General features: G+C 42.6%; 1 protein-coding gene across 1 annotated transcript in view; it reads left to right on the top strand.

Annotated features, from left to right (window-relative positions):
* The window catches only part of LOC118889001 (dystrophin), a 1,535,792-nt gene extending 1,526,799 nt beyond the window's left edge, over positions 1-8,993 (top strand). The window contains exon 61 of the mRNA XM_036840547.1: positions 8,656-8,993. Coding sequence (XP_036696442.1) covers positions 8,656-8,993 — 338 coding nt within the window. The remainder of the gene's footprint in view (positions 1-8,655) is intronic.
* Positions 8,994-16,363: the final 7,370 nt, after the last annotated feature.

Genomic DNA, 16,363 nt, shown 5'->3' with positions numbered 1-16,363 from the left:
CCGCTGCTTTTACACTTGCTTCCAGACATCCTGGGCTTGAAATAAAGATACTTTACTACTGTGCTCTATACAGTACCCTACAGTAAAGTACACAAAAGCACAACCACTTGTAGAGGATGAGGATGCACGCACTTGACAATGTACGCCAGACACATGAACTAACTTATGTGATTGGACATGCGAACGCACGTTCACATCTTTGAAAGTTCACAACTTGAAGGTTTGTATGTAGGGGACTTACTGTATTAACACTGAAAAGAGGGAAGTTAATGTGTCAAGGCACTTCAGCAGAAGGGAACTGGTCCAATATAAGGAATTAGAATGACAGTGTGACTATTGTTGGGGAGGGGGTGGAGAGAAAACTTGAAAAGCTCTCTGGCTGATGCAGTTGGATGGGGGACCACATGGATGTAAATATTTGAAGTTTACTGATGAAATCCAGGTGAGAGATGATGGTACTTGGACCATGTGATAATGGTGGGTTGGAGATGTTGAAAAGCAGAGAGATTTGAGAGAAATTTAGGAGGTAAAAATGCTTAGGGCTCGAGGATAGATAACATGGGCAGGGGTTGCAAAGAAGAAAAACATGTCAAGGGGTCACACCTAGATTTCTGGGCAACGGACAGTTGATGATACTTTATAGTGAGATAGGGAACGCTGAACAAAGACCAGATTTGGGGTGGCAATTTGACTGTTGACATTTGAGTTTGAGGTGATTTGTTACATCCAAGAAGCACTGCCAGGTAGACAGGTAATATGTGTCTAGAGTTCAAAAGAGAAGTAGGTGGGTCTTGGTTGAAGTTATTAATTTAGATTGCATTTGGATATAACTGGTAACTGAAACCATGGGTGTGAGTGAGATTCTAATGCTAAATTTTGGAAGGACAATTTTTAAAGCTGTTTACTTTTTGAAGGGCAGTTGCAGTATTAAAAACAAAAATTTTTTAAAGACAATAGAATAAAATAATTTAAAAGCCTGGAAAAATATACATCAAAGTTATCATAATAATTGTAGTGTAAGGGAGGGGGCATCAAAGGGGACCTGAGTTTCATCTTCAGTGTTTTATTCTGTTTAAACAGAAGCTTTATGCAATGACCAAGTGTTAACCATTACTAATTCTGGGCAGTGGGAGAAAATATTCTTGTTACTTTGTATTCTGGACCTTTTTTATTTCCTAAAACTCTTAATCTAAAACATTTAAAAAATACATCATTATAAGCAAGTGGAATGTCACTAGCCCATTAAATACTTTGTACCAACTTGATTGCCTAGCACAGCTTACTTCTGTGAATAAGCTCTTCAGTTCTTAGTTCTTTATACTTGATCAGCATAATTGCACCACAGTTATTTAATCTGACAAATATCTGTTTTCTAGACACCAAAGTAATACTGGAAAACTATTACATTTGTATTAAAACTGAAGAATTTTTTTCACTTTTTTCCTTTTCAGTTTATGTAATTTCTATTACCCTGTCTTCAAGTTCACTGGTTCTTTCCTTGACTGTGTCAAATCTACAGATGAGTCCATTTAAGGCATTCTTTATTTTTGTTACTGTGTTTTTGATTTCTAGCATTTCCATGTGATTCATTCTTCAGTTCCCATCTCTGCTGAAATTACCTATTTGATTTTGCATACTGTCTTCCTTTTCCATTAGTGCTTTTAACATATTGATAATGGTTATTTTAAATCTCCTGTCTGATAGTTGCAGCATCTGAAATATATCTGAGCCTGGTCCTGATGATTGCTTTGTCTCTTTAGACTGTGATTTTTCTTTTTTAAGTCATGCCTTGTATTTTTTTTGGGTGAAAGCCAGATATCTTGTATAGAGTAGTAGATACTGAGGTAAATAGACTTTTATTGTGGTGATTTATCTTAATCTGGTTGGGAGGTGGACTGTGTTTGAAGTGTTGCTATGGTTATTGTTGAGATAACGTTGTTACTATGGGCACCAGAGCCTTCAAATTCCTCTGGTAACCCTGTTTTATTACTGGAGGCTTGTTAGTGTGGTGATGGAGCATGGGGCAGGGGCATTCTCTAATGTTCTGATTAATACACAGTTGGCCTGGATCTTAGGGGTGTGGCCTCCTCCAGGGGAAGAACTTCCTCAACCTCCCATTCCCCTCCTCTGGCTGCAGTGAGTGTCCACCATTGCTCTCAGCCTATGGTTCTGAGGCCCTTTCCCCTGCAGATTAAGGCTTTATTTTCCTTTCTTTTCTCTTTTCACCTAAGTGAAATGAGAGGGGTCTAGATGTAGGTGGTATTCCCTTACCTCAACTGTCATGATGTTTCACCAGTGCCCTCAAGTGATGTCCTTCCCTCTGCTGATTAAGCCTTTCCTTCCTTAAGGGAGAAGAGTTTGGGCAGGTTCACAGTGGCTGGCTGCTGTGACCTTTCCCCAGTCAGCACCACTCAGGGTAGAGGGCTTTCTCCAGATTCTCCCCATGCCCTTTTCCTGTGAGAGCCTGGTTCAGTTCCTAGAGGAAGAAACCTGCAAAAAGTCGGGAACCCCGCTATGACTATGGCCTCAGGAGCTTCACACTCTCACACCCTCACATGGCCTCCAGGAATTTAATCTCCCTACCAGTTTATATAGCATCTGGTGGCTTCTGCCCCAGGTATCCAAATGTTCAGGCCCTGTGTCTTACTGAAGATGACTCTCTTCAGATTTCAGGGTGGTTTGTTTGTCCTATGACCTCATTTCTCTGATAGGTTGATGAAAAGTCATTAATTTACCTATCCAACTTTTTTCTTGTTGTCAGTATGGGAGCTACCTCTTTGTAGCTCTCTACATCTCTCAGTTGAAACTCGAAGTCTGATCAAGATTTTGGAAAATTAATATTTCTAAGTTTTCCCTCTTAAAACGAACATAATAAATGTTTACTGTGGAAAACACAGAAAAGGATAAAGAAAAAAATTTTGAATCGCCCATCACAACCCAGACAACAGCTATGAACATATTGGTAATGTCTTCTTCCAGTTTTTTTTTTAATTTCCTAATAAAATACAGAAGATATTGTTTATACAATTTTGTATCCTACCTTTTGTTGAGCCATGCAACTTTATACTAAAATACAATGGTGCTCTAAGTTCTTACTTTATCCTTTTGAAGACAGATGTCAGCTATCTTCCCAAGGGAAATACTCTTGGCTTAGTATCAGGCAGGCAAGTAAGACCATGGCAAATTCTACATTCACCTCAATAACACAGGTAATTTGATAGTTGTATACAGACCCTATAATATTGCTTGACTCAAGACCCAGAACACGATGGGGGTTTTTTCGAGGATCACTCTAGAGAATATATAGAGTATTGGTGTCATTCCCCTTCATCTTGTTTTTCCAAAGCCCACAGGTTTGGAACTTCTATAGGAAGATTTGTTTAATATTGAAAATGTGTTTTGCTCCTTTTATACATCTGGTAAAAACACCACCAGTATTTAATTGGTTGTGTCAGTGGCACAAAATGATTTCACTGACTAGCGGATGACGCAGAATGACAATATAGATCATCAAAAATAAAATTGTCCAAGGAAGCCTTTGTTGCAAACCATGTAGAAACATTTAAATATGGAACACAGCCCTCCCAATTCATCTTTAGCTTTTACTTCGAAATTTGTGCAGGTGGAAAAAAAATCTTTGTTTTAAGGTCAGTTAATCTTTTGCCATCAGAGAGAAAATAACTTATTTTTTTCCCTCTTGTCTATTTCCAGTTGTGTTAGGTCTTCTCTTTATTCCCTTGTGTGAGCACATAAATCAGAATATATCCAGCATCAGAATACTTGTCATATGCAGTGCTCTTTCCTCAGATATGTAGTTTTTAAGTATTTAAACAACTTATCTCCATCATTCCCCCTGCCTTTTTAAGAAACTAACAATTAGTTGGTTTCTCTTCAGTTCTTATTCAGTTAGAAATATCTGGCCCTTGCTTGTAATTTGTTTTGTTCTTTACAGTTAGTTTTTATATGTACTATTGGGAGATGTTCTTTTTGGGTTTTTTTAACCTTCAAATTAAAATACGGAGAGTTTTTAATTCCTTTTAAGTCAAAATACAACTATTCTATGTAAAGCTTCCTTTAAAAAAAAAAAAAAGAACCACATCCTCATTGGTAGTAATTAATTTTGACACTGTAGACTCAGTAGCAATTCACAAACCTGTACTTTGTGCATCAGCATTCCTTATTATTCTAATTAAAGTGGAACATTGTGCCCTCGCTAATCATTAATGGGTTTTCATTTTGTAAGTGACATTTGCAGAAGTTAAAACAGCGAGTTCATGTGAAGTCCACAGGCAACAGTGTTGAAATTAGCATCACCATAGCAACAGTCTTCCATCATTAGCATTCAGGGCAACAGGAGGTGTTTTGCTGTGTTTTGTTTTCCAAAAAAAGAAAGAAAATCTTCAAAGGCAATGCCTACTAAACTCTCTTGGTAGATATTTATGTTTCTTGTGTGCATGTGTACCGTGCTAGATTTCTAAGTCTTACATAGAATTTTTTTAATTGCAGTGTGGATCATCTCCTTTCCAGATTTGTGTTTTCTCTAGTAGACTAGCTAAATTTCATGATCTTTCTCCGGCTGTACATGTCTGACCTGCTGAGCAGCATTTACTCATTGCCAACCCGCTGCTCAGCAATACGGTTTCCTATGTGGACAGAGAGGATCTGTATTCATGAAAATCCTTGGTTCAATCTAAAAGCGTTATATGCATTCATGATTTTTGCATTTAATTCGTGGGAAATAGATTTATGCTGTAAGATCCACTAGCGAACTCATTTAGAAAAAAAAAATAGCACCATGTTGTAGATATAGGTCAATGATTATTCTCATTCATCCTTAGGTAGAATTAAAAAGTGAGTCAAATAGAGACCAGTGTTATCTTAGCTGAGTCTCAAGCAATGGTATCACATTATTACTTTGTGTGTGTGTGTGTGTGTGTGTGTGTGTGTGTATTGTTTGAATTGTAATAGTCTGGGAAACTTTAACAGTGGTATATCTAGCATTTATCTTTTTTTCTCAGTACTAAAATACATAAAGAGAGTATCATATTGACCTACCAGCTGCTTCTAAATCACACTAGTAGTAGGTAATTATGAAATTTTCATTTATCATACAAAAATGTGAGAGCTCAAACCTAGAAGTGTTGCCCCAAGCTTGGATGTAGACAGGTATGTGTGTACCTTTTACATTTCAACATGAATCATAGCTGTCTTCCCTGTTACATGTAAGGACAAGAAGTTGTACATTCCGCTCAAGCGCCTAGAGACAAGCCTGTGCTAGCCCACACTAACAAAACAAAATGGAGCAGAGGACATGGCTCTCAGTTTGGGGTGCATCTGTGCTATGATCAGTTCTGTCTCACAGTTGGACGAGTCTCTAGATCACTTGAGCCACTCAGCCAACTTGAGCCACTCAGTCACTGGGCTGTAACCCAGTGTTTTTGTGGCATTGAAAGGTAGCAACTCCCAGAAACCACATATTCCACTGTGTGCTCCAGGACAGTAGGACCATCGAACTCATATCTATGCTCATGTACATATACACCCGCCACTTCAGTGCTACACCCAATCTTTGCCTAATCCACGCTGGTCATCAAATGGTGACCAGAAAAGAACTTTTACTTTAGATTTTCCATCTGCCATGACCCTGTTGAGAGGCAGTACAAACCAATCAGATGTCTGTGTTCATAATATGCACTGTGTAAGGATAACTCAAACCCATTAAGCAGGGATCTGTGACTGACTACTATGAAAACCACCACTGACCTTAGGGTACCAACACCTACTATCTTTCTTTTTCTCTCACATAAAGGAAAGATTTCAAAGTTAGCTTTTCATTCCAACAGATCTTACAAAGCCAAAAACTAGATAGAATCCCAATGGGAATAACCCCCAAACATTGTATCTTTCTCCTCAACGTTCTGATGTTTTATCTTATACATATAAGTTCAAAGAATAATTATACTACAGATTTCCAAAGAAACCACACAAACAGAGGGTTCTCAAATCCACTACTAGTCACTTGCTCTGTCAGCCTGAGGATAGTGGCCTTTGGATTACCTCTAAACCCCTTGCTCTTTTTCAGCCTTTGCTCTCTTTTCCTTTTTAGGCATAGAGTGCATTGGACAAGGCTTAGTTTACCACTGTATGAGGAATGTGGGGTATAAACTGATACAGGTAGTGCAGTTAAAAATGTAGTATACAATCATAGACTTTCATTTTCAGGGCCTTTTCTCCAGCTTTTTGTCAGTTCATTTCCCTGGCTGAGGCATTAGCATTTGCAAGTGGCCATGCGTTCCTATATATACAAATATATCAGGGTCAGGAAAGTTAAGTACAGACTTTAGAAAAGATTAATTTTCTTAAGAGTTGATCACTCTCCAAATGCCAAAGTATGTGTTTTGACATAGGAACTCAAGTGATTAAGAATAGCTAATGGTTTAGGAAGATCTTACTTGACCTCTGGTGCTCTAAGGTTTAATCCAATTTAGAGCCATGCTAGTCCGTGTGTGGAGCGTGAATCCTAAAGGATAACGAAAAGCCTGGTGCCAATAAGAAAGTTCTACCAATAGGATGAGATGAGAAAACATTTATGACGTGGCACTAGGAATATTATGAGTATGATCCGTGTGAGCAGTGATTGCAGTTATGAGCACTTGTCCAACTGTAATCCCTTCACTTAGCTCAGAGTAGTTCTTTTAACATTAGGACCCGCTTGTCTGCCTTTAGATCGGTTTAGAAAGATGCCTATAAAATAGTTCTGTGCTGGAAATCAGAGTCTCTTGACCCACTGTAAAGGGAGCAGTAAACAGATTTCTCTCAGGGGAATCATTCAGTATACTGCTGGTCTCCATAAACATCTCTTGACAAAATTGTCTTTACTGAAGTCGTCATCCACTGGATTAAAAAAAAAGGTTACCGTTAGCTTTTTGAAAATGAAAAAAGTTGGGCCTTGTCAGTGATACTTCCAGTAGTTTTTCACAACCAAGAGCCCTCAAGCTCTCAGCCTTATTTTTAGATGCCATACTTACGGATAGTTATAGAATTTATAAAATACAGTTTAAAGAACTATTCAATTGTAGGGCAGTCCTTCAGTTTATTCCCATGGCAGAGCTGAACTGAAACCATTCCACCTCAACAAGAATCTATTCCCTTCTGATTCAGGAAGGAGATGTCCCACCTTTTTGTGGATAGTCCATGTGCAATGTTTAACACCTCAGGAAGATTTTCTTAATAGCTTCTTCTGATCTTAAATCTTTGGTCTGTCCTCAGGGATATATTGAAGAGTTAGTTACCAAACTTTTTAATGTCTCCCATTGTAAACGGTCACTTTTTTTTCTACTCTATTTAAATTTATTTTTTTTATCAGAGTATAGTTGCTTTACAATGTTATATTAGTTTCTGCTATACAGTGAAGCTTGCTGCTTTTAAGATGTATGTAGGACAGGACTGTTTAGCTTACAGAGTGAGACACAGGGCAGGGTTTTAAGGGGTTGGTGGCAGTCTGGGGTAGATCTCAAACGGTCGTATCAGTTAAGTGACTACATAAAACACAGTTCTGACCCTCAAACAAATGGTTAAACAAGCTAGCTAAAGAAAGAACGTAATATTTTCCAAAGCTATATGTATACATATATCCCCTCCCTCTTGGACCTCCCTCCCCGCCCCCCATCCCACCCATCTAGGTGGTCACAGAGCACCAAGCTGAGCTCCCTGTGCTGTGCAGCAGGTTCCCACTAGCTATCTATTTGACACATGGTAGTGTATATAGGTCAATCCTAATCTCCCAATTCATCCCACCCCGCTTCCCCCGTGTCCATGTGTCCGTCCTCTCTGTCTGCGTCTCTGTTCCTGCCCTGCAAATAGGTTCAACTGTACCATTTATCTAGATTCCACATACGTGCGTTAATATACGATATTTGTTTGTCTTGAGTGTAATCTGACAGAACTCCTAAATGGGGAAAGATTTTGGTGGTGATGAAATACGTGAAAATCGGGGGGTTTTTGGGCGGCAGGGGAATTATTGGTCCTTGACACAAGTTCTGCAAGGTTTGATTTGCACGCTGGTGAAATCCCTGCCTCCACAAATGAAACAACATATTCTCTGATAGGGAACATTTACTCAGGGTTACTTGCTAAGGAGCACTTTGGTTAATTCAGCTTTCTTTGTCCTAGAGGACCGCATAGTCTCTGACATCTCCTGGATAAAATGAAAAATTCCTAGAGATGAGGGTAGTTTCTTCTGGTATGAAAATAAGCATCATAATAAGTGCCATGCATGAAAGACCCAAACATTGCCAGCCACTGTGCCAGGTGCTTTACATATATCACACATGTTCCGACAGTTCCATAAGATGAGGCTTATCAAACCCACTTGGCAGACAAAGAACTTGCAGTATTCTCCAGACTGGTAAAGTGACAGAACCGGGAGTACAGCCTGGTCTGAATTCCTCCAGAGCCCATACTGTTCCACTCCTCCCAGCCTGAGGCAGCCCTTCTGTCTCTTAATTCATTTCTCTTCTCACTGCTCCATGATGTCTCTCAGGCAATAAGAAAGAGGAGCTTGTAGCCAAAATACTAAAAGCAGGACTAAAGAAGGAAGGTGAAAATGAGAATCAGACAGAATTTGGGGATTGTCTGTGGGCTTCGTTTACCTAGGATCCTCCTGCCCCTCGCCCCAGGGTTCCCTGAGAGCTGACTGCCCCGGTCCCGGCACGTGTGTCCGGTCCCTGCACTTTCCCGCGTTACGGCGCCCTTCCCCTGGGTCTTCCCCAGTCAGTGTGCCCTCGTGTCCAGACTGGAAGCTGACCTGCTGGCCAGCTCTTCTCTGCGTCTTCCTCTGGAGGCTGCACTCAGCTCCCAGAGGAGCAGACAGCCCACATCCCCTGCCCTCCCCTGACTCGGAGCATCCCGACTCCCTGCAGATCCCGTTCCTCACCGTGGACCCCTGTGACAGCAGCTGCCCTTTCCATGTAACTGTTCACTTCAGACAGTGACGTTTAGACACCTCCTCATCCCCACTGGGTGCCTCCACCACATTCTCAGTGTTTTCAAACCTGCTGGTGACTAGACTCTGATTGCGTATGGATGCTACAGGGCCTTGGCTTATAACCCCAAGTCTAGGGAGGCCTTTTTTGAAGCAACGTGACATTTGCAGTAGGATTTTAATGCAACGTCTTCTTTGAGTCTGGCCATTGAATCCATACACTGATGCGTGAACTTAATTAAGTGGTCAGAAACCAAAGCCTTCTTCCTAAGTGGTAAAGGAGGAGGGACCAAGGAAATCACTGTGTCAACAAACATGTACTGAGGCTGAATTCCTAAAAACCCATCTTGGAGTCCTTCTCGGAGGTGGAAGATGGTTCTTTGGCAGACGTGCTAGCTTTGAATAAAAAGGAAAAATAGTTCGCCATCCTCCCAGTAATTCTAGTCTGTATCTGTCCCAGGGAAGATGCTGTTTTTTCAATATGCTTAATGGCACCTGTTTGTGTGTTCAGGTGTGTTCAGTCAGGTGGTGGGTGGCTGTGATTTTGACCATGCAACCAAAAGTTAGGAGAAAATTCCCGGCCTACTGAGATTACACAGGTTACTGCAATTGGCAATGCAGAAAGGTACTGCTGAAAGCCCTCTCTGCTGAGATTTACAGGGTACTTTTGGAAATTAGATGTAATCCTGTATTTGAAAACATCTCTTACATAGTATGCACAAGAAAAATATTGGTGAATTTCAAGGTAAATTTGGCCTTCTCAGAAACTCCTCCAAGAAACTAAGAGGGTTGTTGTCATAACCAATTGCAATAGTTGCTCTTTATTGAGCACATACTATATACCAGTTTATGGGAGACTGCAAACCTCATCCACATGCTGTCTTGCTCTCCTTGGGTTCCCGGGGAGACTATATTCCCAGTCCACTTGTAATTAGGAAGGGTCACCTCCAGACCAAGGCACGAGGGAGTCAGTATGGCACCTCTGTGCTTTCTCTTCCATTCAGCAGCAAACAGAGAGAGCCCGTGTCGAGCCACGTGATGTAAACAGCCTGGATCTCGGAGTCATCTGTTAGCAGTGAGCCTCTGCCAACCTTCCTCAGGTTTTATGTGCACAAGAAACAAACTTTTGTTGTGTTAAGTCATTCAGATATCAGGTTTTCTCTGTTGCCTCAGTTAGCAGTTAACTTCATCCGAGTGATACACAACTGCTATTTCTACTGTTAGGCTCATTTAAATATTTTAATGCCAGAGCTGATCACAGCATAGATATTCTTCTTATAAAAACTTCTTACACACATAAATCACAATCTCCCCCCTTACAACATTGCTCCAAAATTCAGCCCCCTTTTCAAAAGTAACCACAATTAACTGTCTGGTGTGTGTCATTCTAAAGCTGATTTGAGGCTTCTTTGTACATAGATGCGCTACAAAAATACGTTGAGTTTTTAACACACAGGGGCAACAGTGTACACACATTACTGTTCTGTGACTTGCTCTTGTAACTTAATGGAAGTGAATGCAAGATCTTTCTGTGACAGCACTTACAAGACCCACCTCGCTTTTTAAAACTGTCATCACCATTAGAAAAAGTCCCGGCCAGCCCTCTGGTCCTAAGCTACAGCGTGAAGTAGAGCCCCCTCAGCCAACCTGTAGATCTGTGAGAACAAACAGTTGTTGTGTTAGGATGCTAAGTTTTGTGGCTCTTCATTAGGCAGTGGAAGTTGACTAGTAAGTACGTGAAGGGCTAGCAGTTCATATTTTAATTTTTTATGTTCTTTGTCTTCCACAGGGAGCACATACTATTCCTAAAAATATTTTTAAGGTTAAGAAAAATAAACTTCAAAAGGCATGGGAAATTCTAATTACAGACGTTAGGGAAGCTTTTAGAATGGGAAAAATAAGCAAATAATTGACAAAAGAAGGGTGAAATGACGCATGACTGTTTCTCCTACAAAATGAAAAGAAAAAGATTACCTATAGACTATTCTCTCTCAAGATGGTGGATTGATACAGAGAAATTTTATATCAGAGGATAAATTCCTGATAGTTCCTGAGTTTCAACATAGTTCTGGAGCATGTTTATCTCACACCATCTAGAAAGGCAATATGTAGTACGTAAGAGCATGAGATTCTGGAAGCAGACACCTGGTCTTCCAATCCCAGCGCTACCATTTACTAGTTGTGTAATCTTGGGTAAATTCCGTAACCTCTTTGTGCCTCTTTTCTTATCTGTAAAATTGTGATGATAATAATACCTAACTGTAAGATTATTTTGAGAATTAAGTGTAGGGCATTCAGCACAGCGCCCACGAATTCATAAGCGTTATATATGTGTTAACTATCAGAGCATTTTGCCGAGTTTTCATTGAAGAATTAATTGACATTTAATACAGGAAGAAAATGGGCCCTATAGATAACCTTAACACTTAAAAACTAAAATGTAGAAATAATAACCTTCTGAGAGGGAATCTGTCACACCTGTAGTCCCTAAAGCACTATAGGACGATTTCCCTTAATATTAATTAGGTCAATAAAAAGTATTAATGTTTAAATATAAGCCATGGTTATCAGAAAAATGTGTTAGCCTTAATACTTCATTCCCCATTTGTATAGGATAAATGAGGTAATTCAAAAGAGAGAGATTTTATTTTATTTATTTATTTTTTTTTTTTAAAAAAAATAATTGACATATGTTACATGGAGCTTTTATTTATTTATTTACTTGTTTATGGCTGTGTTGGGTCTTAGTTTCTGTGCCAGGGCTTTCTCCAGTTGCGGCAAGCGAGGGCCACTCTTCATCGCGGTGCGCGGGCCTCTCACTATCACGGCCTCTCTTGTTGCGGAGCACGGTCTCCAGACGCGCAGGCTCAGCAATTGTGGCTCAGGGGCCCAGCCGCTCCGCGGCATGTGGGATCCTGCCAGACCAGGGCTCGAACCCGTGTCCCCTGCATTGGCAGGCAGATTCTCAACCACTGCGCCACCAGGGAAGCCCCGAGATTTTATTTTTTATCATTAGTATATAGCTAAGCCGTGAAGAACTGAGGATGTGGTCAGCTTTGACCACATCTCGGACTAAGTGAGATTTAAGGATTGTTTGGTATCCAAGGATACCTCTTAATGTAATTTCTATAAATCTGAGGAGAAAAGAGATTGTGATGATCTCATTTGAGAGTAATATGTGGAAGAAGGACTGGAATACATTGGAAATGCTGCAGAATCAAAGCATTGGTTTCATGTATATTTTATAGTTTTTAAGTGATTTTTTAGCTTAATTTTTTCTAGCTGGAACATTTTATGTCATAATTACTAGTCTCATAAGAAATTTCATTTTTATTTATACAGATATTTGGAATCTATGCTTAGATGTGTGCGTTTAGGCCAGTTGGACCTCCTTTATTTTACATCAATGTACTTTTGGAATTTGGTATTCTCCTTTTTCAAGTATAATGCATATGTATCTGGCACAGCTTCCTGCTTGACTCTGTTGTTGTGCCTTATGTAAAATGACATTTAGTTTGCTTCTCATTGATTAGAATCAATAACATAAGTCATAATTGTGTCCTGGAATAATACGTATTTCTAGTCTGGCTGCACTGTAGGTGGTGGGATGTGGCCTGGGAAGCTAATCATCCTTTATCGTTTCTTTCCACTTGGCGAAGGGCACCCAGAACGCTAAACAATCAACTTCATAACTAAATATATAGGATAAAGTTGCTTAAAAATTGGGGTCTCTTGTACTAAGGGGAAATGTTAAGACCACTCTTTTTGCAAAACGTAAATGGAGAACTAAGGCAAAGATAATTCAATCAGAATTTGTATCATCACCTCAAGATTTCAAGCCAAACTACAAGACCTAGTACACTGTAATGTGTATACGTGTTGTGATGTCAATTTCCAATTCAAGTTGACTCTCCATTTTATTGATCTGATGAGCACATTTGTTAGCTAAAGCCAAAAGACAATGCAGGTTCCCTGTCAGACTGTTATGATTGAGAAACCCCCTAAATTGTTTGGACTTATTGGCTTAATTATTCCACATTTGGGAATCCATGGAAGGGCCTCTTTTCTGGAACACTGATGCATATGAAACTGTTGTGACTGTTCTCTCCTTTGCAAAATATTCTACTGCCTTGGCTTCTGTATTAGTCAAGATAAGCTAGGTTATGTTAGAGTGGCAAATTAATCCTGAAATCTCAGTGTTTTACCACAGCAAAGGTTTATTTCTCAACAACACTACATGTTCAATGGGTATGGGGGAGGGAGGGGCATTTGGGGGTTTTCTCTGGGGCTCACCTATTCATCAAGGCAGGGGAGAGTGGACAGAGAGTCTCTAAAGGGCTCTTCTCTGATTCAGCCAAACCCATCACTTCTTCTCCCATTTCATTGGCTGAAACCAGTCATAAATCCTCGGTTAGCCTCAAGCGGTCTGAAAAACGGAGCTTTCCATGTGCCTAAGAAGAAGGAATACAGAATTGGATTTGGTGAGCATAGCACTGTCTGCTACAGTTTTTAAGACACTGCCCTGTCCTGGTTCTTCTACCTCTCAATCTGTTTTTTCTCTGTCTCCTCAGTGGACTTCTTTTCCATCACCCCTTGGGGAACTGGTGCTCCCCAAGTTACCATATCCGGTCCACTATTTTTTTTTCTCCCCACAACTATCCCCAGGTAACCTCATCCACTCCTCCAGTTCTAACTGCAAACTGTCTGCTGCTAACTTCTAGATCTATTATCCCAAGCCCTGACCTACCCACAAAGCTTTAAACATAAACCCAACTGTGACTGATTCAAGGATATCTCAAACTCAATGTGAAAAAATATAAACACGTGATTTTTCTCCAAACCTCATTCCTCCTCTTCCTGTATTCTTTGTCCCAGTTAGTGGCAGCATCACGTTTCCAAGTCTAGATTCCTCCCTATCATTCCCACCTCTTAATTTTGTATGCCATCTTAGCTAGGCTCTGCTGCACAGTTGTTTAGTCAGTTATCAGTCTAGATGTCCACTGTGAAGGTATTTTTTAGATGCGATTACTAGTTAACTCTGTAGGCTTTGAGTAAAGCAGATTAGCACCCATAGTGTGACTGGGCCTCATGCAATCAGTTGAGGGCCCCAAGAACAAGGACTGAGGTTTCCTGAAGGAATTCAGCCTCAAGACTGCAAGACAGGGACTTCCCTGGTGATCCAGTGGCTAAGACTCCGTGCTCCCAATGCAGGGGGCCCCGTTTCGATCCCTGGTCAGGGCACTAGATCCCACATGCATGCTGCAACTAAGAGTTCCCATGCCTCAACTAAAGATCCCGCATGCCACAGCGAAGACCCGGTGCAGCCAAAAAAAAAAAAAAAAGAAAAAAACAGACTGCAACACAGAAACCCTGCCGGAGTTTCCAGTATGCCTGCCCTGCTATACAGACCTTGGACTCAAGACTGTAACATCTGAGTTTCTAACCTACTGGCTTGCTCTATGAATTTCAGCGCCCTGACTTCCCGCCACTAGGGCCTCGGGGAGGTGAGGGCTTTGTTTGGAGGCTGGAGGACTGGGGACCATAGAGAGAGGGCTCCCAGGCGCCGATAGACGGCACCGGCAGGACGCAGGGACCACTGAGCCCTGAACAGTGAGCGGCCCCGCCGAGTCCCGCCCCTGCCGTCAGCCCTCGGAGACCCCACGCAGGGCCGGATGCGGCTCCCCCCGACTTCCGCTTCGGAAGCGAGGAGCCCGAGCGGCAGCCGCGGCGTTTGTTCGGCCGAGCGTCGGTTTTCAGGACTCGTCCGGAGCCAAGGTGAGGCCCTGAATGTAGCCTGAAGGGACCTTCCCGACCCCCTCCCCCCATAACAAAGGGGACCCACCCGCCTCGCGCCCCTGCCTGCCATCAGCAGCGTGGGACCCTGATCTGACGTATATGCCGGAGGAGTCCTGTTGGAGTCGCCGTCTGGAGGGCCTCAGGGAGCGGAGGGCCTTTGTCTAGAGGGGGCCGCTTCTTAGGCAAAGGGTGTAGTCTTGTCCCCAGCAGGTGAGAAGGTGGGACCTTCAGAGCTAATGAGGGTCCCTCCTTCCGAAAGACGTGACTGCACGGAGCCCCCGCCCGCCTTCGCTCGTGCGATGCCCTAGAGTAATTCAGGCTGAGAGAACCCCTCATTTCTGCCTGGGGTGGGAAGTGGGGTTGGGGGCTAGGGGACGTTCGGGTAGAGAAAGGCCTTTCTATAAAGGGGGCAGGACTTCCCTGGCGGTCCAGTGGTTAAGACTCCTCGCTTCCACTGCAGGGGGCGCACCTTCGATCCCTGGTGGGGGAACTAAGATCCCACATGCCACGCGGTGCGGCCAAAAAGGAAGGGCGGGGGCATGGACCTAGAGGGTGTGATGTACGCCAAGTGAAATAAGTCAGACAGAGAAAAACAAATGCTGTATGATTTCACTTACATGTGGAAGCGGAAAAACAAAACAAATGAACGAACAACAGAACAGAAACAGTTATAGATGCAGAGAACAAACAGGTGGTTGGGGGGAGGAGAGAAATTAGGTGAGGGCAACTAAGAGGTACAAACCACCAGTTACAAAATAAATGCGTAATGGGTGTGAAATGTAAACAGGTAGGTGGATGGATGGATGGATGGATAGCTAAGGCAACCCCGTTAAGCTTAGGGAGGAGACTTGGCCCTAAAAGAAGCAGCGGTAGGACCATGAGTGCTAGTAAGCAGACCTCTCCTCAAAGCAGGGAACTGCACAAAGCAGCAGCCCTGCTCTCAGATCTGGGAGTCCCCAGATAAGGTAGCCGGGATGTGGAGGCCCCGACTCCTCTGGTGAGAGCTTCGGTCTGAGGCATGCCGATCCGGGTCAGTGGAGGGAGGAATCCCAAACCCTAGCCGGACTGGACGCCCAAGTCCTGAATGAGGACTGAGGGAGCCACCAACTCCAGAACAGCGGGGTCGGGGAGTCCCACCCTTGCTGTTACCAGGCATAGCCGAGCCCCAGATCAGCTTTGGCCGAACGAGGCTCACTCTGACTGTAAGCTCAGGTCCCAGGAAGATGAGGACCTTTTCTGACGGTCATGGGCTCACGTCAGCAGAGGGCAAAGTCTCAGGCAGGGTGCAGGGTCAAGGCGAAGATGCTGAGTGAGGAAATGGAGACTGCTCCATACACAGTGGAGAGAGCTGCATCTAATGCCGCCTCTGCCCTTAGCCCCGGGAGGCCCCGGGCGGAGCTGGCAGGCTCAGGTGCCCCCTAACTTCTGCCGGTGGGGTCTGAGGGAGATGAGGGCCTTGGTTTAAGGGCTGGCTGCCCGGTTCAGCAGAAAAAGAGGAGTCCCAGGCCACGATAGATGTCAAGGCACAAATTCTATGTGAGGAATGAGACAACCAACTCCCCCAGAACAGAGGAGACCGCACAA

This window comes from Balaenoptera musculus, chromosome X, assembly GCF_009873245.2.
Source record: "Balaenoptera musculus isolate JJ_BM4_2016_0621 chromosome X, mBalMus1.pri.v3, whole genome shotgun sequence".
Taxonomy (NCBI): Eukaryota; Metazoa; Chordata; class Mammalia; order Artiodactyla; family Balaenopteridae; genus Balaenoptera; species Balaenoptera musculus.
The sequence above is the reverse complement of the archived record's forward strand: the minus strand, read 5'-3'. Positions and strand labels throughout refer to the sequence as shown.